The following is a 24621-nucleotide window of genomic DNA, read 5'->3' as shown; positions in this document are numbered from 1 at the left end:
GGAATAGGGCCGGCAGTCCGTGCGCCTTCCGCCTGGGGACTCTCCCCGGCCGTCCACCAGGGCAGGCAGGGTGGGCGGTCACTTCACTTCCGCACCGCACCCCGTCTTCGAGCGCCCACGCCTGTTGCTGTGCCTTGGTCATGGACTTCGACGACGACTCGATGCTCTTTGAGAGCCCGGAGCCGCACGACGACTGCGAGCTTGCCCCTTCCGCTTCAGCAATGGACCTCGACGGCTCAGATATGCTCTTCGGCTCAAGTGACTGGCAGAATTCACCTCCAAGGTTGTTGAAAACCGCCAGCTTGGACCTGCAGGACTCACCGGAGAAGCCAATCGCACAAACTCTCCGAGTCGAAGAGTCTTCAGCGATTTCTCGAATAATAGACGAATCAGAAGCCATGTCGCCTTCTGTCGCCAATGGTTGTCCTGGGCCCGGCACCTGTGCCGAATCAGCCTCCGAATTAGGTTCCGCCAAACGGAGGGTCATTCTCAAGATCGAAACAATTTTCGAGTCCATGCTGGACGTTCTCAATGCCAAAAGGGGGATGCTTACAATGCGCCTGAAATGCCGTCCAAGGAACCAAGGATCAAAAACCTTGTCTTTTCAACTGATTCAGTACCCAGCCAAGTCTGCCCGTGTTGCTTGGAAATTTGGTACTGTTCCGTGCAATGTACAGAAACGTCTCTGTTGATGCTAATCATTCCAGCTGTGGTGGTTCGTATCTTGGAGCACATCTATGAAAGCCTGCTTTCCAATTCTCCCATTTCAAAGAGGTGATCATTGGTCCTTTTTTCTTTTCTCATCTATCAAATCTTGCATTGTGATCGCACACTTGATGCTCATCTCAGTCTAAAACAGGGAGATTTACTACAGAACTCCATCTTTGTTCTTGAACCAGGCTGTTGTCGACCGCTACGTGGATGACATTGCGTTCACTTTCGGGGTGTCCAGATTTGCGCTGAACGTGGTAGGTCTTACTGCTCGACCTTAACGATTCGCCTTCTAATTCTCGACCAGACTGCCGCCGCGAAAGGTTTAGTAGCTGGGGCTTTTTCGGTTTTCAGAGACGGCCAACAGCAGCGTCGTCTCTTCAATGATTCCGACGAGACACTCGTTCCGAATTTGCATCAACTTGACTCCATCGATGCTACGGCGGTCCGATGGATCCTCATTGTCGAGAAAGAGGTTACGACCTCAACGTTCCTTGTGTGATGGTTGTGCTGATTAGCCTCAGGCAACCTTTCGCTCGCTGGTTTCGTCCAAGTTCTGGAATGAAGTTAAAGACCAAGGGGTCATTATCACAGTCAGTCTTTGTACCGCGTCGTCCACACCGAGTGATGCCCTCTGTAAGCGTTTGGCGCTCACGTTCTACAGGGAAAAGGGTATCCAGATCTGGCAACCCGGAAACTCGTCCGTGCGTTGAGTCAAGCTACAGCAACAGCCCACACCGACGTTCGCATCCTCGGCTTGGTTGACTCTGACCCGGATGGAATCGGCATATTATCAACATACAAATACGGCTCCGACTCACTCGCCCACGAAACCGCCACTCTCAGCAACCCAAATATCCAATGGCTTGGTGTCAAGATGGCGAGCGTTTTGCCGGTTGAGGGTAATGATACTTGGAACAAGCCAAATCCAGATATACATGGCGAGCTCGGTCTTTTGCGACTGAGCCTCCGAGACCGTCGAAAGGCCACAAAGATGCTCGAAAACTCCGTATTCGACAATGATGCGGCAGCGGAGTGGAAACGCGAATTGCAGATGATGCTGGTCCTGAATGTAAAAGCGGAAATAGAAATTCTGGAGTCGAGGCAGGGGGGTTTGGCCTGCTGGCTGAAGCAACATCTATGCGTCGACAACCGCTGAGTCTACTGCGGTTAGCCACGTTGGGTTTGGCGGTTCGCTGTACATGCAGGTGCAACCAACTTGGCCGGGTGTGTGAGTCGCGCAGTATCAAATACCACAGAAACGCAGACCTGCTTACACTACTTGAAGATTTCCGTCGATCGAATCGCTAGTCCGGCAACAGTGACGCAGAGTCAACCTTCGACACAGACGTAGCCTTTGATTCAATTGGCCACGGCGGCGTAACGCTAATGCGGTTGCTTTACTAAACTCGGGAAATCTGCAAGATTCCCTCCCTGTCTTACCACTCAAAATGGGTCAGCCCTGCGCTTCTTCATGTTTCTTCCGGCGCATGAAACGTGACGGAGGTTGATGCGACAAAGCTTTGCTCTCGCGTCACTATCTTTTTCGGTTGACTCTGCCGGCCGTGTTTGCCCTCTATCCAACGGGCGCAGGCAGCTCCGTCTCCGCTCTTGAGCCATAACCTAATACGCTCGCGGCATTATGCAGCAATCCAAATCTACGGTGCGGGCCGTGGCGGCCTCGACAACACTGAAATCTCACCTACTTCTCCCCAGTAACTGGATATCTGCTTGCTTAGCCTTGCTTCCTCAACCAAAGCAGGAAATTGAACGCTCTTTCATAGCCATCCCTTCCCCTCGACTCGAGGATATCGAATATTCCCTGACTGCGCCATCTTTGACGCAATCTTGAAGGCCTGTCAGCTTGTTATCGTTTTGTTTTGGACCTCGACCTTCCCGACCATGCTTTTTATCCCAAGCCTTCCATATGGCTACAAGTCCGAACATGGCGTCAAACATCGCTCCCAATGTCCATTTTCGGAGCAGAGGCCATCAACTCAGCCCCCAAGTGGTCGTCGCTTGGCACGATCCTCAATAAGAGATGGCGGACCGCCGTCTCGCTCGAGGGCCATGTCTCATTCCCAGTCTCGCTTCATTTTCTCGCGAGAAGATCCCCCATCGCCGCCACCACAACCACCGCCAAGTCCGGTCGGAACGAAACGAACACAGGAAGCGCTTTGAGCGTTGTGGCGACGGCCGTGACCCAAGCTGGGTGAGTGCGGCGGGTAGATTTCTTTTGAGACTGCACGTCAGATGGAGAAAAGAAATACCCACGAGGCTGAGTTGTGAGTCGCTGACTGGGCTGTAGGACCGCGAGAACTCGACCCGAAAAAAAGAAGCGGGCTGACTTGCTTCTCGACTCCCACAAACGGAACCGGCTTACTCTCCACAGTCCACCGGGGCTTTGGGAAGCTTGCTCTAGAACACAGAGAGAGTATTTACCTTCATGGCACACCGCGGCGTAAAATTGTTAGGGCGATGGCGTTTCAAGAATGAATGGGCATAGACAGGTGTATCTGGTTGGAGTTTCGCAGGGGGAAAAAAGGCTGTGCATCTCGCACGTAGAGTCATGGAGCAACCATATCCCTAAGATTCGAATTCACCGTGGATTCCGCATTTGTTGACCTTGGAGTGAAGATGCAGCCTCCGAAGCTCTTGAAAGCGAAACCAAGATGAAGCTCTCTGAATCAGCTTTTCGAACATGTACACATGGACGTTGTCAGAGAGAGAGCTCCAGGCAGAATCCATCGTGACCTCTTGACTTTTCCTGCGTTGCTAATCCATGGACCAGGCTTACGGACTATTCTCCGTGCACTGGCAAGATGTAGCTCGCTTGGGGCCAGAGTGGAAGTATATTGCCGTCAAGCAGTTGGACAGCCGAGTCAAGACTTCATGGCTATTGCACTACTCGGTCAGCGTTCATATTGACGTAATTCTCCGTCGACGCGAGAACGAGGTGGACAATTGATTTCTTCCAAAGGCAATAGCTGAAGCACTCGCTGGAGCACATGTGATAGCGCACAGACCAGGGTGGGATCAACGTGATCCCCGGGCCCTGTCAGATCACCCAGTCGCGGGGATGCAGGACCGGCCTCGGCTGGCCGTCGGCAAAGGTCCCTGGCGGGGCGACTGGAAGCGGAGCGCAGCGGTGGTGTGGTGCTTTGTTTCCTCCGTTCACCTCGGCGCGGACGAGAGAAAACGATGCCATGGGCGACTAATCAATCCTTCCTCTTCTTCCTCTTATTCTAGATCCCCCCTCTTACTGTGCGGCCTGTCTTTTTGCCACACTTGCATCGACCTTCGACCGACGAGGCTGCGTTTGGGCATTTCCTTTTTGGACACGACGATCTTGTCCACCACCACAACCCGACGGACGACACGGCATTAGACGCGCGATTAGACGACCGGCTGTACAAAGCACCAGACCGAGCGACGAATGATATTCAAGGACTGTACAATTCGAGAAAAGACAGCAGCAGCCATGCCTTTCAACACGGCGCTGACTCGCAAGCTGGGCATCAAAGGTAGATCCTGTGGGGTCGGTTCATGTCAGATCAGAATGGAAGCGCTGACGGCTCTTGTGCACAGTGCCCATCGTCCAGGGCGGAATGCAGTGGGTGGGCTATGCGGAGCTGGCGAGCGCCGTCAGTAATGCTGGAGGGTTGGGCATCGTGAGTCTGTCCTGTCTGGACGCTCAAGGCAGAAGAGGCTGACGGACGCACAGTTGACAGCCCTCACACAACCGACGCCCGAGGATCTGCGCAAGGAGATTCGGCGCTGCAGGACCATGACCAAGAACCCATTCGGCGTCAACCTGACGCTGTTGCCCGCCCTCGTGCCGCCCGACTACGGCGCATACGCGCAGGTCATCATCGACGAGGGCATCAACATTGTTGAGACGGCGGGGAACAGCCCAGGCCCGGTCATCCGCCAGCTCAAGGCGGCGAATGTCATCATCCTGCACAAGTGCACGACGATCCGGCACGCGCAGAGCGCCGTCAAGCTGGGGGTCGACTTTCTCAGCATCGACGGGTTCGAGTGCGCCGGCCACGTTGGCGAGCACGACATTACAAACTTCATCCTGCTGAGCAAGGCGCGACAGACGCTTGGCGTGCCGTTCATCGCGAGTGGTGGCTTCGCCGACGGGCAGGGCCTCGCGGCAGCGCTGTCTCTGGGTGCCGAGGGCATCAACATGGGCACGCGCTTCATGTGCACCGTTGAGGCGCCCATCCACCAGAAGATCAAGCAGGCGATCGTGGAGGCGCAGGAGACGGACACGGAGCTCGTGCTTCGCCGCTGGCGCAACACGACGCGACTGTTCGGCAACAAGGTCGCACGCGAGGCGGTACAGGTCGAGAGGGAGAGCAAGGAGGGCAAGTTCGAGGAGGTGGCGCCGTTCGTGTCGGGCAAGCGAGGACGCGAGGTGTTTCTCAACGGGGACAAGGACTATGGTGTAAGTGAAATTCTCCAACCTCTTTGTTTTTCGTGTTGAGCGTGACGTTCGTGACGTCGCGCAACGCTGCGGGCGGGGATGCCGAGGGCTGGAAGCCAAATACGAGGGCGGCCGGGGGGGTCGCGGTACAAGAGTACAACAGCAGACAGCACAAGCGGCTACGAGGCTCACACGAACGACAGGTGTGGACGGCCGGGCAGGTCATTGGCCTCATCCACGACATCCCGACGTGCGGCGAGCTGGTTGCGCGCATTGAGCGCGAGGCCATTTCCACGCTGTCCAAGGCGGCGTCGCTCTACGTGGGCCAAGTGCCGTACAGCGTGGGTCCGGTGCAGGGCAGTGGCAGTGGGAAGGATGGCAAGCCGGCGACGGGCGCCGAGCTCTGGGGGGTTGGCAAGAGTAAGCTGTAGGTACATTAGCTGTGATGGGAGGTGGACGAGTCTTGTAGAATCCCAGTCGCAATTTCGGGAGCGGGCGCGCAGTCGAGCTCCCCGTAAGGCCATTCCCTGCAGCGTCGCCGTGATTTGGTTGTTCCTGAAAGTCTGGCGTCCTGCTGCGCAGCCACCCAGCGTCCAAGACCCTACCCTAAGGCAGTCGGTCCAGCTACCTTCTCACCCAGCCATGACATCGCCACGCCAGGCGCCCGATCCAGTTTTCATCACACCCGCCCGGTTCATGTTCCTGCATGTCCTGACAGGATCTTGCCGAGAGCCCTCAACGTTTACGCCCGCCCTATAACTAATAGCGACCCCCGCCGGACATGACTTGGCTTCACCCTCCTCGCGACTCTCGTCTCGACCGACTGACTGACAGGCTGAGCTAGTCAATCCGTTCCTTTGACCTCGTCAACCACACTCCTTTTTCTCCTGCTTCCAATCCAGAGGCCTGAGGCTTCACTTGTCTTGCAGTTGAGCTGCCGTTCCTTCCAAACAAAAAAGAGTCAACTACAACAAACTCCCCTTTCCGATTTATCCAGTCTCTACAGTCAGCCCCGCAAGATGCTTTCTCTCAAGATTTCTCTGGCCACCCTCTTGGCCACGGCCTCGGCCGTCTCCCTCGACAACTTGCAGACTGATGCCACTCTGCACGACTACATGGTCTACCAGTCCGGCGTCGCCGACAGCAACCCGCCGTGGTGCGAGGTGCCCTACAGCTCTCTGGACCTCTCATCCGTGACGGCATATGGCGGCGTCACCAAGAACACCTGCGGCTCCTGCATCGAAGTCTGCGGCTCCGTCGGCTGCAAGCACCTCCTCGTCATTGACCAATGCTCGCGCCCAGACGGCGAGCTTGACATTTCCACCGGCGCCGGACAGCAGGTTTGCGGCGAGACGACTGGCCACTGCCAGGTCAGTGTCAAGTCCGCCGGTGCTCAAAACTGCGCGCACATCTGGGATGGCCGCATGTTCTACGACTACACTCCCCTGTACGGTGGCTTCAGCGAGCTCAAGAAGCTCGTCGACGGCAAGGGTGGTGCTGCTGCCTCTTCTGCTCCCGCTTCTTCCTCTGTTGAGACGTCTGCGCCGGCGCCCACCTCGTTCGTGCTTCCCACCAGCAGCGTCGTCCCGCCGACCACATCATCGGTGGTCTTGTCGTCTTCACCTGCACCGGTCGAGTCGTCGTCTTCTCCGGCTCCCGTCTTCACTCCTCCGACCACCAGCAGCACACCTATTCCGGTAGAGACTACGCCCGCTGTCGTCTCTTCAACCCCAGTCTACACGCCACCAGCCATCGTTCCACCCTTCCCTTTCAAGAACTCCACCTCCCCCGCTCCATCTATCCTCTCGGCAACCGTCGCGGCTCAGGGCACTGGCAATGTCTGCCCGTTCCGCGTCACCAAGACCGTCACGCCTACGACTACGTTTTTCGTCACCGTCAGTGGCACCCCGACGCCCATCGCCAGCCCACCCTCCGAGGAGCCCGAGGAAGAGGTCGAACCGCAGAGCAACCAAGAGCCGGAATCCGCGCCCGCCCCAGAGGAAGAGCAAGGAACGGAGCCTGGCCAAGAGCAACAGCAACAGCCGCAATCCAGCTCGCCCGAGCTCACAACCACCAACACGCTGCGCGCCACCCAGACGCTCCAGGTTTTCACTACGCTCACGACCCGCGTTGTCGCCGTTCAGTCAGTCACCGCCCCCACGGCGCCTACCGGAGTGCCCCTATCCACTGGCACGCCTGGTCGTCAGGCGTTCCAGGGGCAGGGCTGGAACAGTACCTCTTCTGGTGCTGGCGCTGGCTCGGGCAGTGGCCATGAACGCCGGTCTGAGCACCTCCGTGGTCACCTTGCTCGGGGTGGCAGTGTCAGGAGAGGCGTTCACGGCCACGCGCATGGTCATGGCGGCTTGTAAGCCAGCCTGCCTTGTCTCTCTCTTTTTCTTCTGCCTTGTCGATGACAATACAGCGTGCTGACGACCTGTCATTGAACGTCTGTGGATGCAAACTTTGCAAGCACTGCAAGCAGAACGGAAGAACGGATAGATGCACATGTAAAAAGAGGTACGTATCAAACAGGGCCTAACAGTGGCAACGTGGAAAGGGGCATGGCAAACGGTCCGATGGATGCAAGAAGGAGGCAAGCATTTGATGACCCATGACGCGAACATGACGGACAGGACGGGACGGTACGGACGGAGGGCATCTGCTTCTTGCTGGCTTCCACTTTTCTTCGCTTCGCTCCGCAACCACTGGCGCCGCTTCTCAATGCTTTGGCACTGCCCAGATCTTGAGTTGAGCACCACTGCCCCCACCCCGCCACTGGATCACCGGCTCATGGCTATGTCAGGTCGGTCGTTCAGTCGGTGGGCTACTCGGTCAGTTGGTCGGTCGGTTGCAATTTTTTTCTTCTGCTTCTTGAACATCCTCTATGATATGCCACGGGGAAGGAAGGCAGGGTGAGATTCGTCGTTTATGCAAGCAATACATACAACAAAGCCTTGGGCTGTGCCTCTTTGTGTCTTCTTTTCCCAGTCTCCTTTTTGTTTTTTCTCCTTCGCCCGACTACTTCTTTCTTGCACTTTGATAGTGCTTTTCGTTCTTGTCTCTACTTATCTGCTTGTAGGTTGGCTAGCTGGCTGGCTTGCAGGCTGACTTTTCCTGTTTACTTCTGTGTACATGTCTTCATTGTCTGGGCAAGGTGCGGCCAGTCCGTCCGTCTGCCGGAATGCTCTTTGAGCTTGACAGAAAAGAGAGAACGGGGGTTCTTCTTGTCCGCGATATCTGTTGCCTACCCACCTGTGTTGTATCTGTCTGTCTGTCTACATAGACATGTCGTCAAAACTGGCTCCAATCCATCCCAACCTCCCTGCTCCTCCCGTCCTTCCTTCATTTCCACATCCCCGTCCACCACCATCTGTCCGCCATCCGTCCGTCCGTCCGGCCCGTACCGTCGCCACACCTTTCTATCTCTGTCTCTCTTCCCAGCCTCCTTCCACGCCGTCCTACATTTTGCCCCCCGCCGCCTGGTCTCGTTTGCCGACCTCCACCTCCACGCCATCTCAACTTGGACTCTCCATCCCTTCCCGTCTGCCCGGCCCGTCCGTCCGCCCGCCCGCCGGGCCGTCCGCTTACACGTTCGCCACAGGTACATACAGGGAGACGCATGCCGTCTCGGCCCGCTGCCGGCGCGGCGTGTCGCAGGTTGATGAACGCCGCAATTCGAAGTCTGCGCTGCAGCAGTCTTCAACAGACGCGAGAGACGTCGAGGATGGATGGATGGATGGACAGCCGCATGCGTTGTTTTGGCGCTTCAGTGGTGCTTGAGCGCTCCCACGACGACGACGACGACGACGACGACGACGACGACGACGGTGTAGAACGGCTTCGTCCACCCGTGAGTGACGGAAAGCCAACCTAGACGGCAGAAAGCCGAGCTCCGCCAGACTCACTACGATGGATACAGAAAGGGGGTTTGGCGATTTGGTCAGCTGCTTTGTACGTATGTGCATGATGTAGCCGCCCACCGCGGCGGCCGACGGCTGCGATGTGCGGTAGCGGTAGCGGCGTCGTCAGGCAGGCTAGCGCGGAAGTAGCGTGGGACGTTTCGGACGGACGCCCGCGGCGTAGGGCTACTTGCTGGCAGGCAGGCTGGCCAGCAGCAGCGGCGGCGGCGTGGCGGCGGCGGCTTAGTTAGGGCACGCCGCTGCTTTTTCTCTCTCCCCGTACTTCTCCTATTCTTTTCATGGGAGTATTTGTGGTTTTGTGGGGAGAGCATGTGCGAGGCTGATGTTTTTGCTTTTCTCGTGGTCCCATGTTGGACATGTCACGGCACGGCTGTCACTGAGGCAGGCAGTGGTGGGATTCCTCAAGGAGCATTTGGTCTCTGAGCAGTAGCCAGTGAAGGACAGGACGGTCTAGGGAGCAGTCAAAGCAGTCGTGATGCCACAACCACCCACCCCCAATTGGCACACATACATCCATACCTTACCTGCTTACGTCGTCAAGGCCATCGTCGACTGGTATCGCTAGCCAAATGCGGAAGTGGACGGTAGCCGGGCTAGCCAAGATAGCTGAGACACTACTTTCCGTCGCTTGCTGTGCTATTTATAGACGCATGGATGGATCATCGTGATATGACACGATGTAAAGGGGTGGCGGATGACGGTGGAGAGCGACGAACGAGCGAGGCGTCTTGGCAAGTAGGCGTGCGTGCATAGGGGCGGCGTGTCGGCTTGGCGGGTGAGGCTGGGGAGATGTCGGGTCCATCATGGATGATGGACGGATGGGTGAGTTGAAGGTGAGGTGGTCCCTTTGATGGAGGGTGATGGGGAGTGGGAGCATTCATGCGTCAGCGAAGCACAGTGACGGCTGTACGCCGGGAGCATTCATCAGTAGCCTCGGGACTCGTGAGTGGTGTGGAAGTGGTAAGTGGTAAGGCGTCCCGGCTGGGAGTTGGACGGAGGGGAGAATTCAGGCACCTCGTTCAGGCGTTCACGTGGGATGTTGAAGGAGACGTTCGAGGTCCAAGGTCCAAGGTCCTATCAGATTTGAGATCCGGTAGAACTGATTCGGTCAATTGATCGCGGGAACGGCAGTTGTATCTTGTATCGTCTCGTACACGGGTTTGCGTTGGTCTGCCTCAGTAACGAGAGGACAAAAGTTGATGAAGTACGGTTGGCAAGGCTTCAAGTCCCTCGCAAAGGTAGTCCTAGGGAGATTTGTACTCGACGAAGAAGAGGGGCTGTGTTTGGAAGAGCTAGTGGGTGTGTTGCTGCCTGGGCCTTTCAGTGGTTGAAGACGATCACTTTTTCACATCTTTGTCAGTTTCGCATTTGCAAACCAGCCATATTGTCAGTCAGACACTTTCAGATGGATAGAGTTGGTTGCCACGTGTAATCTCCATGGCATTCACCTATGATCTTTGGTTTCATTCATCCATGTTGTCGTGCTTCCTAGTCTTGTTTGGCTCATTGTCCATCACAAGCGACCATGAATGACAATTTAGGCCTTTTCGTAGACCCAGTCGAAGCTGTTATACCATATTAGCCTCTGTGTGCTCCTGTTCGTTGTTTCCTTGGGAATTGGTGGTTCACTTACTCGTTCTTCTTCCAGGAGACAACCTCGCCGTCCTTGAACCACAGAGCAATCTCCTTCTGAGCATTCTCAACGGAATCAGAACCGTGGCAAACGTTACGGCCTACATCGATAGCGAAGTCGCCGCGGATCGTACCCGGTGCAGACGCAAGGGGGTTGGTGGCGCCGAGAATGGCGCGGCCAGTCTTGACAGCGTCACGGCCCTCCCAGACCATGGCGCAGACGGGACCAGAGCCCATGTCTAAAAGACGACAATCAGCCTTGTTATGGGTATTGAATGATTGAAAGGACAGGCGTACAGGCAATGAGACCGGGGAAGAAGGGCTTGCCCTTCAGGTCGGCATAGTGGGTCTCGAGGTGCTCCTTGGTGGGAGTGACGAGCTTGATGGCAGCAAGCTTGAAGCCGCGGTTCTCGAAGCGAGAGACGATGGGACCAACGAGGCCACGCTGGAGGCAGGTTAGCTGACTGATCTGTCTAACAAGGGGCCAGTCATGGATGGGGGTGCGGATGCGGGGGATTGTCGAAACAAGACGACATTGGGGTAAAGAATGGCCTGCAAACTGTCTTGATGAAGGAATTGAGTCAATACTGACCTGGACACCGTCAGGCTTGATGGCAATGAAGCTGAATCCTCATGTTAGCTTCACCGTTCGCTACCCCTCGTTAGGAGCCAGAGCTCGATTCAGCTCGCACGTACGTCTGCTCGGAGGAGGACATGTTGGCTGATTTGTTCTCGGCGTGGGCCTGGATGTTTTTGAGGAGATGACCACGGTCTTTTGGCGGGAGTTTCTTGAAGATGGGTGGAAAGGAGGGCGAGTCGGGTGTGTCGTTTTGCATCTTTTCGGTGGTGGGGCAGCCTTAGCGCCGGGATGGCCATTGGGGGATCGGAGCCGGTCACGTGTTCCTCTCCGCTCCCGTCCCGCCGCCCGGGGAAAGCTCACCAGCTGGCATCATCCAATTCCACAGCTGCAGTGCCATTGATCTCCTCCACGCTGCATTCGGACGGCAGCTGGATTTTCTCAACATGCTGTCCGTGTCTTTGACGTCCCGAAGCTGGGCGTTTGTTTTCCTCGTCATCTCCGCCATTTGTGCTTTGTTTACACCCATAGGTACGTCATTTTGACAGCTCCAGGGACCCGACGAAAGCTAATGACAACCACAGCCGCCGTCAAACACGAAAACTTCAAAACCTGCGCTCAATCTGGCTTTTGCAAGCGCAACAGGGCCTTTGCCGACAAGGCTTCCGAGCTATCCTCCACTTGGGAGTCCCCTTACCGTCTCGACCCAACCTCCATCACCTTTGACAATGGCAAGCTGTCCGGTACAGTCTTGAAGAAGATCAACGCTGCTGGGGAGGAGGTCAAGCTTCCTCTTACAATCTCCTTCCTCGAGTCTGGTACCGCTCGCGTTACGCTTGACGAAGAGAAGAGGCAAAAGGGCGAGATTGAGCTCCGCAACGAGAGCAAAGCTCGCAAAGAACGTTACAACGAGGCCGAGGACTGGGCGATTGTTGGGGGTCTTGAGCCCAGCACTGGTGCAGCGATCAGTGCAGATGCGGACGAGGGCACCACCAAGGTCGTTTACGGCCCCGGTGGCAAGTTCCAAGCTGTCATTCGTCACTCTCCGGTGGGCATCGACTTTAGGCGAGATGGGCAGACTCAGGTCAGGCTCAACGGCGAGGGACTGTTGAATATGGAGCACTGGAGACCTAAGGTTGACAAGCCCGAGGGCGAAGAGAAGCCTGAGGAGCCCCCAGCGATCCCCTTTGAAGACGACACATCGCTGTGGGAGGAGTCGTTCGGTGGGAACACAGACTCGAAGCCCAGGGGCCCTGAGAGTGTCGGTCTTGACATTACATTCCCTGGATTTGAGCATGTCTATGGTATTCCGGAGCATGCCAGCTCTCTGTCGCTGAAGCAGACGCGGTAAGTACGAAACGACCGCTGAAGTGCGCACGCAGCTGACGTGAACAGCGGGGGCGAGGGCAACTACGATGAGCCGTATCGCTTGTACAACGCCGATGTATTCGAGTACCTGATGGACAGCCCAATGACCCTGTACGGCGCCGTTCCCTTTATGCAGGCCCACAAGAAGGACTCCACGGTGGGCGTGTTTTGGCTCAACGGTGCTGAGACCTGGGTCGATATTATCAAGTCGAAGAGCACGGCCAATGCTCTGAGCATGGGAGTCGCCGGACACACAGATACCAAGACCCACTGGTTCTCTGAGAGCGGTCTTCTGGATGTTTTTGTCTTCCTAGGCCCTGAGCCCAAGGACGTGATCAAGAGCTACTCTGAGCTTACTGGTTACACCCAGCTGCCCCAAGAGTTCTCGGTCGGCTACCACCAGTGCAGGTGGAACTATGTCACCGACGACGACGTCATCGATGTCGACCGCAAGATGGACAAGTTCAACATTCCTTACGACGTCATTTGGCTCGACATTGAATACACTCACGAGAAGAAGTACTTCACCTGGGACCCCTTGACCTTCCCCAAGACAGAAGAGATGCACAAGAAGCTTGATGAGCATGACCGGAAGCTTGTTGCCATTATCGACCCTCATATTAAGAACGTCCCGGACTACCCCATCATCGAAGAGATGAGGAGTAAGGGTCTTGCCGCCAAGACCAAGGACGGCAGCGATTACGAGGGCTGGTGCTGGCCGGGATCTTCCTACTGGGTCGACACTTTCAATCCAGCATCCATCGAGTGGTGGAAGAGCTTGTTCAGGTACGAGACGTTCAAGGGCACCTTTCACAACACCTTCATCTGGAACGACATGAACGAGCCATCCGTCTTCAACGGACCCGAGACCACCATGCCCAAGGACAACTTGCACTATGGCAACTGGGAGCACCGCGATGTCCACAACATCAATGGAATGACGTTCCATAACGCCACGTTCCAAGCGATGGTCGAGCGCAAGAAGGGTGAGGTCAGACGTCCATTTATCCTGACGCGTTCCTTCTACTCTGGTAGCCAGAGACTCGGAGCCATGTGGACTGGGGACAACCAGGCCCGTTGGGACCACCTTGCCGCTTCCATTCCCATGACTCTGAACCAGGGCATTTCCGGCTTCCCCTTCGCCGGTGCCGACGTTGGTGGCTTTTTCGGCAACCCGGAGAAGGACCTCTTGACGCGTTGGTACCAGGCAGGCATCTTCTACCCCTTCATGCGCGGTCATGCCCACATCGACACTCGTCGTCGCGAGCCTTACCTTGCTGGATCGCCGTACACGGAAATCATCACCCAGGCCCTCCGCATCCGGTACTCTCTCCTCCCTGCTTGGTACACTGCCTTCCACGAAGCCAGCGTCTCCGGAGCGCCCATTATCCGGCCCAACTACTACGTCCATCCCGGGGATGAAAAGGGATTCGCCATTGATGACCAGCTCTACATTGGCGAAACTGGTCTGCTGGCCAAGCCTGTCACAACCGAGGGCGCCACCAGCACTGACATTTACATTGCCGACGATGAGCCCTACTTCGACTATTTTGACTACACCATTTACCAAGGCAAGGGCCACCACAAGATTGACGTTCCTTTGGAGAAAATCCCCCTGTTGATGCAGGGTGGCCACATCATCCCGCGCCGCGACCGTCCCCGCCGCAGCTCCAGCCTTATGAAGTATGACCCCTACACATTGGTCGTAGTCCTCGGAAAGGACGGCAAGGCCTCGGGCGAGCTCTATGTCGATGATGGCGATACCTACGACTACCTCGAGGGCGCCTCGATTCACCGTCGCTTCCTCTTTGACACCGAAACCAACGCGCTCACCTCCATCGACATTGGTACCTCTGGCCCTAAGACACCCGCTTACCTCAAGGATCAGGCCAAGGTGCGCGTGGAGAAGGTCATCATCGTTGGCGCGCCAGATGAGTGGTCTGGCAAGTCGGAGGTGTTTGTCAGCGAGGAGGGTGCTAAGGAGAGCCAGCGCAGGCGGGCGGTCGAGATGGCATGGTTCGCTGGGCCGAAGGGCAAGGCCAACTATGCCGTCGTGAGAGACCCCAAGGTGAGCATCACCAAGGGCTGGAAGATTGATTTTGCGTAAAGTCATTATGACGAAATGAACATCATTTGGAATCAACAAAGAGGAAGCAGAGAGCAGAGAAAAGAGGGGTAGCTGCATGACGATTGCGAAGCGAGGGGGTTACGGCCGTCATTAGCTTGTAGGAATTTGGAGTTTGGCCCGCGCGCGGTAGACATTTTCACAATAAATGCATGGTTTAGAAAGTCAGGGTTTCTGTTTTCGCATTTTTGCTGGTCTCATTGCAAGACGTTCCCTCTGCAGGCTACTCGAAGAGCCTCAGCTTCTTCACGCATTATTCGATCTGACAGTCTGGCTGGGTTGCAAAGAGTCGAATCGCAAGCGGAGTCTCGTCAAAGATGGCGTTTTGACGAGACTCGTGAATTAAAGGTGGTAAATGGTATCATGCATGGTCATGCTTATAACAACAAGCGCGTTTATCTGATCTCCTTCTCCGCCTCTTTCTGCATTTCTTTTTCTTTCTCGTGCTCATCCGGCGGCGTGACTTCACCGCTCCCGTTTGCGACCGCGCCCTCAACAACAACCTCACCAGCCTTGGCCCGCGCCATCTCTCTGACCTCTCTCACGCCTGCGCCATGGCCGACAACATCCTTCCAGATGAGGCGCAACGTACGAGCCATGGTTTTGCGGCCTTCCCACAACGGATACAAGCCAACGCAGAACATGCTGCAGAACAGCCACAGGATGCCGACGACGACCCAACCGGTGAAGAAGGGTTTGGAGAAGACGTAATGCGAGCCGTACATGGGCATGGGCCAGAGAACGAGGAAGGACACCGCAAGCACGACCGTCAGTGCCCGCGCAATGCGGCTGGCGCGCTGCAGTTGCGCGGCCTCGGCGCGAGCCTCGAGCTCTGAGTTGCGCGTCCCGCCCGGCACCAACTCCAGGTCGACGTGCGCGGACGCCGCCACGTCGCCGTCGTCGGCCTTGCGAATCGCCTTCATGCTGAGCCAGTCGTAGCGCTGCGGTCCACCCAGGCCTGGCATGTAGGTGAGGATCGGGATGAAGACAAGAGGCGAGAGCAGCGCAACGACGTTGCCGGCGAGCATGGGGTTGTTGGCGCCTGTCGTGTCGACGGTGAGAACGCCGGATTCCTTTTTGGCTGTGACGAGCCACGCGATGAGGGCCACGGCGAGGCCGAGGATGGGCGAGAGCGTTGCGGCGATGCGGGATTGATGGGACCACAACAGTGTCAGAGACGCGGGCAGCACGGCCGACGATATGATGACGCCCATGAGCAGGTATAGATATCCCATGCTGATTCCGGCGTAGTAGAGACCGGTGGATAGTGCTGCCATGGCGAGCGCAAAGAAGACCACCATGCAGTGCGATGTGTAGATAAGCTGCCTGCCGCTCGCGCGCGGGTTGATGTACGTCTGGTAAAGGTCATAGGTGAAGATGGACGAGACGGCAATCAGTTCTGCGGACATGGCGCTGGTGACGGCCATGAAGATCAGGAGGAGGACCGCAGCCGCGCCCGAGCTACCCAAAAGCGCGACGGCGGCTTCAGGAAGGACGAGTCCTGCGGAGACGTTGGCTGCCGACATGCGGTTCGGGTAAGTTGGGAAGACGGGGTTGTTTTCAAGCGCGAGTGCTGCGAGGCCCATTGTCGTTGCTGCAAGCCAGGGGATGGCGAACCAGCTGAGACCTCCCATTATGTATCCGGGAAGTGCGTGGATGGGGCTGGCAGCAATGGCTTTGTTGTAGTACTGTCAAATCTGTCAGCTACTGATTGTGTCAGGAGTTCTGCGGAAATTGCCTTACCCCATTGTCACAAAACACTGTTCCAAAGTTGCCCACTATGTTGATCACAAAGAAGATGGCTCCCTCTTTGGACCTCATCGTAAGATAACTGCCCTCGGCATTGCCTTCGACTGGATGGCGTTCCGCAGCCTCTACTAGCAGGTCGTAGACTCTGCCAGGACTGCCCAATAGGCTGCTGTTAGCATACGTCGTGAATGCAAACAAGAAGATGATGACCAGAATGACTACAGTGTGGGCGTAGTCTGTGAGGAAAGTCGCCTGAACTCTGGTTAGCGATGTCCACTTGTTCAGCAGCAGTCTTGCTTACCTTGATTCCTCCGAACATGGTGTACAAAACGACACCGATTGGCAGCAAAAAACAAGCCGCTACTGTGTGCATGCCCGTCAGGGCAGTGACCACGGCCGAGCCTCCAGTAAGAAGCATAGCAGTAACAAGAATGTTTGTCATCAGCCCAAAGACCATGAAAACGATGTGCGTCACTGCGCCATATCTGGCCCGAATGACTTCGAGGAACGTGTGCGCATTTGGGGCCCGGCGCTTTAGCTCAATCGCCAGAGTTGCGAAGAGAATAATCTGCACTGTGGCTCCAGAGGCATACCAAAATGGGCCTGAGACTCCATATTTCTGCAAATGTTAGCCACCTAGATTTCATCGAAAGGGGTATCAGAACTTACATATGCTACTCCAGAGGACTGGAGAAGTGTTGCAGCCCACGTCCACGAAGAGACGACGGCGGAGGACACGAGACCTGACTTGACAGTGCGGCCGGCGGTGCTGAACATTTCACTCGTCTGCAGCTCATAGTTGTACCTATGCCAGTTAGTTTGGCTCTTTGAGGTCCAAGCTTTGCGATATTCTCCGCGTGGTACTTCAGTGTGGAGGATAGAAAGAAGCAGAAAGGGCGCCAACAGGAAGCGTGCGCTTGTTTGCGCACCAAAGACACAAACGCGACACTCAAGTTGACTGCCGCATGTTTTTGGTTTGTTTGCCAATTCTTCTCTTTTCTCGACAGGTACAAGCGAATGATTCAAAGGGGCCAAGACCTACCTCTTCAGCACGAATGTTGTCAACATCATGGCAAATCTAGTGCCGTCAGCATGGCAAATTTTCAAACTTCACTCTCAACTTACGCAAACAAAAATCCCAGCCCGATAATGACTCCATATCCCGTTGCCTTGCTGAGTGGGGCCTCGCCAGACTCCAGTGACAGTGCCATTTTTGCGGCTCAGCGGCAGGAAACGGAGGAAGCTGGTAGCTGCAAGAAATCAAGCTTAACCCAAGAAAATGTCAAAGACTAGGCCAGGAATTGCTTATGTAGTGCCGCCCAGCGCCCACGCTTCCGATCGCGCGCGACGGCGTTGATAAAGAATGGCGACATGGATGGTAGGGATAAGTTGTATAGCTTATTCATTGGAACCAAGAGGGTCCAGGGCAGTCCTTCTCCGACAAGCGGTCACGGCCGCTGACGGCGGACTGCTTCCACGAGCAGTATAGCTGGGGATCGCCATGCTTGTCGGCGGTAAGCTTTGGGAAAACCGGTGGGTAGGCCGCCCACGCCCTTCTCCTCGGCCGTCTTCTGTTGCGCGAATCGGTTGGTAGTAATTGATGCAGAGCGGCAGAGATAAGGGCTTCCTAGGCTAGCGTGGCGTCGGGTGTTCAGAAGAGAGCGATAAGAGATGAAGTTGGAGTCGTTAGTCAAGGCAATGTGATTGGCTCGTCTGGGTACTCCTCGGCAAACCGGACTGCTTTCCACCAAGACAAGATTCACCTTGAACTCTCCATCTCCACTGGAAGCAAGCCCGTCATGTCTTCCGCCATCTTCTATCAACCTGCAACTCTCATTTGACTCCCGAAGGCAGCCGGAACTCTGGCTATCGAATGGTGACAGCAGCGACGCAATTCCGCTGACTCGTAACTTGCGCGTCGGGCGTGAAGCGTGCACAGACCACCCAGCTGCGTGTCGAAAGCCACCAGTTGGTAAAGAACGATTCTGCGTCAAGAAAGGCTGCTCCAATATCTCTCGTTGCTAATAGTTTGATGACGGCAAAACAACTCTATCCCCCACGGAGCACCAGATCTGGAGTCTGGCCCTCGGGAATCCGCAGATCAGGCCATCTTGGCCTCACAAAACTACCGGGGAGCTTCATGATGTCGTGAATCAAGCGACTGTGTATTTATGCGACGAGCGACTTTGAAGCCAGGCCCACATTCGGTGTCCAAAGAAATGAGACGACTTCCTGGGTCCGGCTGCGACAATAATCGACTGCTTTCTAAGCGCAGATGTAGCAGCAAATTAATGCCTCTCAAGAGCAGCGGTAGCAGTGGACGACCCTCCAGGGCAATTGCAGCAAATGAATGCTCCCTGGATACACTCGCATTGCTTGGAGGTCTCATAATTTTCGGCACCCACGTTGGGCCTGCAGTCGATACCTAGGACGAAACCTGTGCTATTCGGACACCTAGTCGTAGGTCACGAAATGTTCGATGCCGCTCCAGTCACTCCGCTGCGCAGATTTTGTCGTTCGTGTCATGAAGAAACTTCTTTTTGTGGCCAACTCTACAAAGACCAAGTGGGTTGTGCAGGGAATTAAAGAGATATCTCAGGCCGACCTTCTCTGCTGCACCGGAATTCTCCACTCGTTCCCACCAGTAACAAACAAAGGTAAAATGGTTGAAAGAATACAAGAATTCCTGGCTACACCATCCTCATTGACCAAAGGTATCTGGATATGCCATGCCGCTTCGGACTTCTTCGAAGTTGCGCTGTAGCTTTCGCCGAACATGAGCGATCAATGGAGCAACTGGGTCTGCAAAATCATTCTCGAAATCCGGCGATGATTTCGTTGGCTTGCTGAATCGCTGGTCGAAACTCTCCACCATCGTTCGGATCTTCGACAGCTCCATGTGGATCAAATTTACCTCCAATATCTGAGCGTCTTGATGGTCGAAATAGTAGGATCCAAAAGAGAGCCTGACTGGTGCGGTTGCACCGTGAGGATGTGGACGAGAAGTAGCCGCAAGCTTGCTTTCGTACATCCCGACCAGGTGGAGCAACAGAGCCGAGAGAACAAGGACAGTTTGGAGGTCCTCCTTGTGGTCCGCAGCACCGCAGCTGATGACAGAAATGCAGGCATCCATGACCGCCTTGCTGTCGGTGAGAAAAGAGTCGAAAGGGAGGTTTGCCGCATTCCGGTCTCTGGTGGAAAGCTGGGCCAGCTTTGCAGTGACGAGCTGCTGGCACCGGCAAGTCGACACAGTCGACACGGTCGATGGAGATTCCGGAGAAGCAAAAGAAAAGGGGGAAATCTTCGAGACAGGCGTGAGGTCAGGACTGTTGAATAGCGGCATTTCGAAGTCGACGTTCCATTCATCCAAGGATACCGGTAGTACGCCCATCTCTGCCGCCGAGGGATCGAAATCGACAAAATCATCCAAGATCGTACTTGTCGGGGTGTTGAGGGCTTTCGATGGCGAGCGGAAGTGCTGTTGTCCCAAGCCCCTCTTGCGCTTGATAGAACGCAGCGATATGCTGTACACGCATTCGGTACCGCGAGCCACGCATCGTTCACACTTGGGTCGATTCTTGGTACATTTGACCTTTGCTGAGTTGCACGAATCGCAAGAACTGCGTAATTGAGGGCCGATGGCTCCGGTGTCTGGTTGCGCCATTTTTTCGATCATTATTTCGTTGGTTCAAGCTGACTGCAATAGGGACGCTCAAGTATATATACATACCCAGTGTTCAAAAGGCATCCCTCCACCACCACGCGGCTCTCTTACAGCACTCGAGGAAGTGAGATTAGTCCTACAACGCAGCGGAATTTGCGGAGTGTGCGGTGGGGGACCTAAAACAAAATGCTTGGCTAGGGCTGCGATGCAGTTGCAACAACGTTGTGTTAGTACCACTAACATCCCTCACACGTCATTGCTGCCTTGAAGCGCGAACACCTTCTAAAACGGCAAACAAAACAAGAACCATCCCTTTCACCGACAAAAGAGTTTACTTGTCCCGCGTTTTCTTTAGAGCCGAGGCTTATCCTGACTGGGCTCAAGACTGATCGAATAGAGGGAAGAAAGATTTGTTGAAGGCAATATATTCTCAGGCAGCAGCTTGACAACGCTCACTGTGTTTACCTGTACTGATCGCCTCTCCACGGAGCCCCCGAATCCGCCTCTCCACACGTGTAGCGATAGTAGAACAAAGATGCGGGGGTACTTCAAGACTACCTCCAAGACACAACCAACCATGAGCTGGAGTTTTCTCAGGGAAGACGCCAGTGCAGCGACAGGCTGCCCTGGACCACAGCGTCGGACATTTTACTCTGACGTGAGGTCGCACCTGTCACACAGACATACAAGAGCTGTCGACCGCTCGTGGCGGACCCCACTAGACCAGAAGACAGAGCCAACCCCCTTCTCTTCACTCTTTGCCCGTTCAGGGAAGTCAGCTCAAGCTCACAGGTTGCAATGCGAGATCGCGCCCCTACCTGACGACGCCTACCGTCAGATCGTCTGCGAATCATCGGTGAGCGAGTTCGCACGAGAGAGTCGACCACAGAATCTGACGAGCCTGACAGTCAGTGTCGGATTCGGTCTCCAAAGGGTCCGATCAGTCCCTGCCTCCCTCTCTCCGATTTCCATCGTTGCAAAAGTCACTCAGGGGATCACTGGAGACTCTGTCCCGCCATACTATTCCAAACAACGCAAAAGCTCGCGACAATAATTTCAGGTGTATGCGCCAGCCTTCTTATCCCGCGGTTCCATGCAGGGACTGGCTCAAGTGTCTGCACGCAAAGCGTACATCTCCTTGGCTGTAGCCTTCGACGTCACTCTGTGCAGCTTTTGCTTTTTTCAGCACTGCGCGCGCATCCCAAAAACAAAAAACGCGACGATGACGCGTTTGCCTTGCTCGAGGTATGTTACTCAGTAAAGAGCTCGCGAAATGGAACCGCAAACTGAAATGTTGACTCTGTCTATTCCACCAGTTGGGCCGACAAGAACAACGCCAGACTCACCCACGACACAGGAAGCGGCGGTCCGAACACAATCGAATCGTTTCTCTGCAAGTCTTGCGCCACCAAAAGCCATCGCAGCATGACACCCTTATCCAGCGCCTTGGGACAAGTATCAGCCACGTCTTCACCATGGGGAACGATCGCAAGGAGCATTCGAGCGACAACACGTAGGAATTGCGGACGCACTCTGGAAAGTAACTTGTCATAGCTGCCAGCAGCTCGGTGAAAGACTATTGACTGCGGAGTAGAGAAAGATGACATTGGTATCTGGTTGATCAACGACGCCTCGACTCCCATCGACCAGACTGCTGCCGCTACTTGTCTTCAGTCCGACTGACCGATCAATTACAGCCGCCATGTCCTGAAGACGTCAAGAACGGCTTTTCTGGAATATCACGTCGCAGTAGAAAGACATACTCTCTCAACTGCTCACAGCACCGATGCCACGCGTCTGGCCAGCCGCCGTGACAGCGTCCTCTATCAAGCGCATGATCTCGTCGCCGTCCGTCTCTTCAGGCGGCTCAACAGCTGCCTGCTGAATCTGCGCCACACCGCCGCCGCCAGCAAACCGCGCCCCTGAGCCCACGCCCAAAAGCCCGACGTTGTCCTGAGCGGCATCGCTTTGGTGCTGTTGCGGAAATTGCCCCTGCGCCCACAGCCGACGCACCTCGCCCTTGACACGCCACAGCTCGCCAGCGACGCCGCGCACCTGGCCGACGGCGCGGGCGGCGAGAGGCCAGACGGCAGCGAGCCCGCGCAGCGAGCCGACCTCGATCTTGATGAGCTCCTTGAGGGCGTCGTCGCGCTCGTTGGGGGCGACGAGGGCCCAGCGCGCCAGGTGCACGACGGCAGCCATGACGGTGCCGCATGTCAGGAAGGGTGTGTGCTTGTGGAGTGGCGTGGGAAGGCGGAGAAGTGAGCAGAGGCGCGAGGCGGATGCGAGCGTGGTTGAGGTGTGCGCGCTGCTCAGCGCTTGGAAGGGCCCTGTGTTGGGCGCGTGCGGGGATGGAAGCGTGCTGAGCGAAGTGTTTTGGTTGGTGGTTGATGGGATGGGGCCTACGCAGGTGCGGATGGGTGCTGTGGTTGTGCTGTGGGATGGGTCGAGGGAGGAACGCGGTTGGTGGAGAAGGATGGAGCTTCTGAATCCTCATTAGCTTCGCCGCGTTCGATTGCGGAAACTACACGATGGGAGGTGGACGCACGATTCTGCAATCATGTGGGCCTGAAAGAGCATGTGGTCCAACTGGCCGTCGCGGCTCACGAACTCGCTTTTACTTTCGGGCAGATGGAGGCGCCAGTTGACGAGGTACGAGTCAACGGCGTCGAGAACCCCAGTGTCGAACACGTCTACTCTGGCCACTGCAAGAACCCGTCCGAGATTGCGGACGGCATCGATTCGATACGCGTAAGATGAGAATTCCGCATCGTCGTCTGCGAAGGCGGCGTCATCGTACTCTTGAATCGTGCGGGAGATTCCAGTAATGTACTGCAACTTGTCAGCAGGAGTCTTCTCACAGAATGTTTCTCAGCTTACTCCGGTCGAATAATCTGCCTCCTCGCACGGCAACGGCACGTCTGTAACCATGTCCTTCAGTCGAAAAGTCTCCTTTTGACTGACTCCGGCAAAGAATCCGTCGACAACGTACAGTTCCCACCATGTGCGCCGCCAGCTCTCTTCCATGACGCGATTGCCGACGCCGTTGCGCGCTGCAAACTCGCGCTCATGCATGCCGATGCCGATTGCAATGTCAATCGCTTCGCTCAGTGCCTCTTCGGCCTTGTCAGTCTTGTCGTTTGCCTTGAGACCGATGGCGTAGAGAAGGAGCGCTTGGACCATGAAGCCGTCTCGTGCGTTGGCTTGCCCGCGCAAGGCTCGATTGAGCGCCTCTTCTACAGGGGCAGTGGAGACGTTTGGGATGTAGAAAGATCCTAGATACTGGATGGCCAGTTCGAGATGGGGCATGTGCTTGTTCCTCAAGAGCTGGAAAAGAAGTGGCCGTGGCGGGAGAAACGGATGCGCTGCGGCAAAGTTGGTGAAGAATGCACCTGCAATGGGACAGATGTTGGTAGGGGACGTTTGATTGCCACTAGCCGAGTAGTCCAAATTTGACTGGCCCGAAAATGCAACAGTCGCGCCGTCTTCCAGAGAAATAGAGAAAATTGATGATGTCTCAGGAGAATCTGCCGCCTCCGCCGAAGCGTAGGCGAGACTCGGGAAAGTCTGCTCGGGCTCAAGATTGGACATTTCTCGCGATTCAGTTGCTGAAGGGGCTGCTGCTAATGGAAGTCAGAATTGAGCATCGAAGGGCAGGCACGGACTTACAGGTCGAACGGCGTTCTTGACTTGATTCACCTACATTGCCGCTAGAGGGATTTGGAATGGGTTCACCCAGAGCGTTTCTCTTACGCGGACCTTTATAGCCCTATGAGATGATTAGCGAGATGGGAAGGGGAGGTTGAAGAAGCTAGGACACATTATTCCAAAGACTCGAGCCTACTTACCCTTCTGCTCTTGACATAGCTGCACTCTCCAGCCTTGCCATCATCCCTGCACCGCGCACATGGTTCACCTCCGCTGCACTTCAAGTGCTTCGACCGACATGGCACGCAGGCAAGTGGAACGGGGTTTCCTGCCGGCGCGCCACCTCCATTGTTGGGAGTCAAGGCAGAACCTTGTTGTTGAGTGGTTGGCGGCTGTTGCAGCGGTGACTGGTATATCTGGCGGCCCCTCGCTCCGAGTTCGAGACCTGCCGTGGAGCTGGTTTCTCCAAATTCGGCCTGCATGTTGAAGCCGAATATAGAGGGTAAATTGTCAGCCATGTCGCCAAGTGACAAATATCCACGTGGATTAATGCCTTGGATGAAAAGAAGCCGCGGGAGTCAAGGAATCAAGCTGTCCCAAATCTGCCCTGCGACAAGGCGAATCGCACGGATTCAGACGATTCTGTTTCTCTCGTGTTCCTGCAATTGGTGCGATTTGACGCCGCGCGGTTCCTGCGGCCCAACGCAGTCAGGATTCTGGCGTTAAATCAGTCGCCACCTGACTGGGGCGTGCGATTCAACGGCTCGGTCCGGTCCGGCAAGGGTCGACGATTGC

At 55.7% G+C, this 24621-nt stretch overlaps 9 protein-coding genes across 9 annotated transcripts; 5 read left to right on the top strand and 4 right to left on the bottom strand.

The window, feature by feature from the left end:
* Nucleotides 1-7: 7 nt before the first annotated feature.
* J3D65DRAFT_39220 (meiosis-specific topoisomerase Spo11) lies at nt 8-2044 on the top strand. Its single transcript, XM_066795852.1, has 7 exons — nt 8-654; nt 708-774; nt 875-968; nt 1019-1186; nt 1236-1304; nt 1376-1938; nt 2000-2044. The coding sequence occupies exons 1-6, from the start codon at nt 141-143 to the stop codon at nt 1868-1870; spliced, it is 1407 nt and encodes a 468-aa protein (XP_066660079.1). The 5' UTR covers nt 8-140; the 3' UTR covers nt 1871-1938; nt 2000-2044.
* A 2184-nt stretch (nt 2045-4228) lies between these two features.
* Nucleotides 4229-5621, top strand: J3D65DRAFT_610957 (uncharacterized protein). The gene is made up of 3 exons (XM_066798854.1): nt 4229-4382; nt 4436-5164; nt 5347-5621. The coding sequence occupies exons 1-3, from the start codon at nt 4320-4322 to the stop codon at nt 5572-5574; spliced, it is 1020 nt and encodes a 339-aa protein (XP_066660078.1). The 5' UTR covers nt 4229-4319; the 3' UTR covers nt 5575-5621.
* A 541-nt stretch (nt 5622-6162) lies between these two features.
* On the top strand, nt 6163-7512 carry J3D65DRAFT_664058 (uncharacterized protein; the record flags this gene model as incomplete). The annotated part of the gene is made up of 1 exon (XM_066802718.1): nt 6163-7512. One exon carries the CDS (start codon nt 6163-6165, stop codon nt 7510-7512), a length of 1350 nt encoding a protein of 449 aa, XP_066660077.1.
* Nucleotides 7513-8339: 827 nt separating this feature from the next.
* On the top strand, nt 8340-9322 carry J3D65DRAFT_38716 (uncharacterized protein). The gene has a single exon (XM_066795815.1). It carries the CDS (start codon nt 8429-8431, stop codon nt 8921-8923), a length of 495 nt encoding a protein of 164 aa, XP_066660076.1. The 5' UTR covers nt 8340-8428; the 3' UTR covers nt 8924-9322.
* A 1323-nt stretch (nt 9323-10645) lies between these two features.
* Nucleotides 10646-11530, bottom strand: J3D65DRAFT_610949 (nucleoside diphosphate kinase). The gene is made up of 4 exons (XM_066798853.1): nt 11392-11530; nt 11288-11318; nt 10993-11140; nt 10646-10934 (listed from the first exon to the last, which is right to left on the bottom strand). Exons 1-4 carry the CDS (start codon nt 11409-11411, stop codon nt 10693-10695), a joined length of 441 nt encoding a protein of 146 aa, XP_066660075.1. The 5' UTR covers nt 11412-11530; the 3' UTR covers nt 10646-10692.
* A 127-nt stretch (nt 11531-11657) lies between these two features.
* On the top strand, nt 11658-14937 carry J3D65DRAFT_610947 (alpha glucosidase II). The gene is made up of 3 exons (XM_066798852.1): nt 11658-11803; nt 11857-12619; nt 12668-14937. Exons 1-3 carry the CDS (start codon nt 11719-11721, stop codon nt 14745-14747), a joined length of 2928 nt encoding a protein of 975 aa, XP_066660074.1. The 5' UTR covers nt 11658-11718; the 3' UTR covers nt 14748-14937.
* A 223-nt stretch (nt 14938-15160) lies between these two features.
* On the bottom strand, nt 15161-17725 carry J3D65DRAFT_545454 (urea active transporter; the record flags this gene model as incomplete). Its single annotated transcript, XM_066796765.1, has 6 exons — nt 15161-16453; nt 16509-16766; nt 16816-17133; nt 17184-17319; nt 17557-17592; nt 17640-17725. The coding sequence occupies 6 exons, from the start codon at nt 17723-17725 to the stop codon at nt 15161-15163; spliced, it is 2127 nt and encodes a 708-aa protein (XP_066660073.1).
* Nucleotides 17726-18913: 1188 nt separating this feature from the next.
* Nucleotides 18914-20316, bottom strand: J3D65DRAFT_610943 (uncharacterized protein). Its single transcript, XM_066798851.1, has one exon. It carries the CDS (start codon nt 20188-20190, stop codon nt 19216-19218), a length of 975 nt encoding a protein of 324 aa, XP_066660072.1. The 5' UTR covers nt 20191-20316; the 3' UTR covers nt 18914-19215.
* A 1629-nt stretch (nt 20317-21945) lies between these two features.
* J3D65DRAFT_545578 (uncharacterized protein) lies at nt 21946-24308 on the bottom strand (the record flags this gene model as incomplete). The annotated part of the gene is made up of 5 exons (XM_066796773.1): nt 21946-22663; nt 22727-23010; nt 23059-23801; nt 23914-23947; nt 24027-24308. 5 exons carry the CDS (start codon nt 24306-24308, stop codon nt 21946-21948), a joined length of 2061 nt encoding a protein of 686 aa, XP_066660071.1.
* Nucleotides 24309-24621: the final 313 nt, after the last annotated feature.

The sequence above is a fragment of the Phyllosticta citribraziliensis genome (genome assembly GCF_038025025.1).
Source record: "Phyllosticta citribraziliensis strain CPC 17464 chromosome Unknown J3D65scaffold_1, whole genome shotgun sequence".
In the NCBI taxonomy this organism is placed as follows: domain Eukaryota; kingdom Fungi; phylum Ascomycota; class Dothideomycetes; order Botryosphaeriales; family Phyllostictaceae; genus Phyllosticta; species Phyllosticta citribraziliensis.
This window is presented reverse-complemented; position numbering and strand designations above follow the sequence as displayed.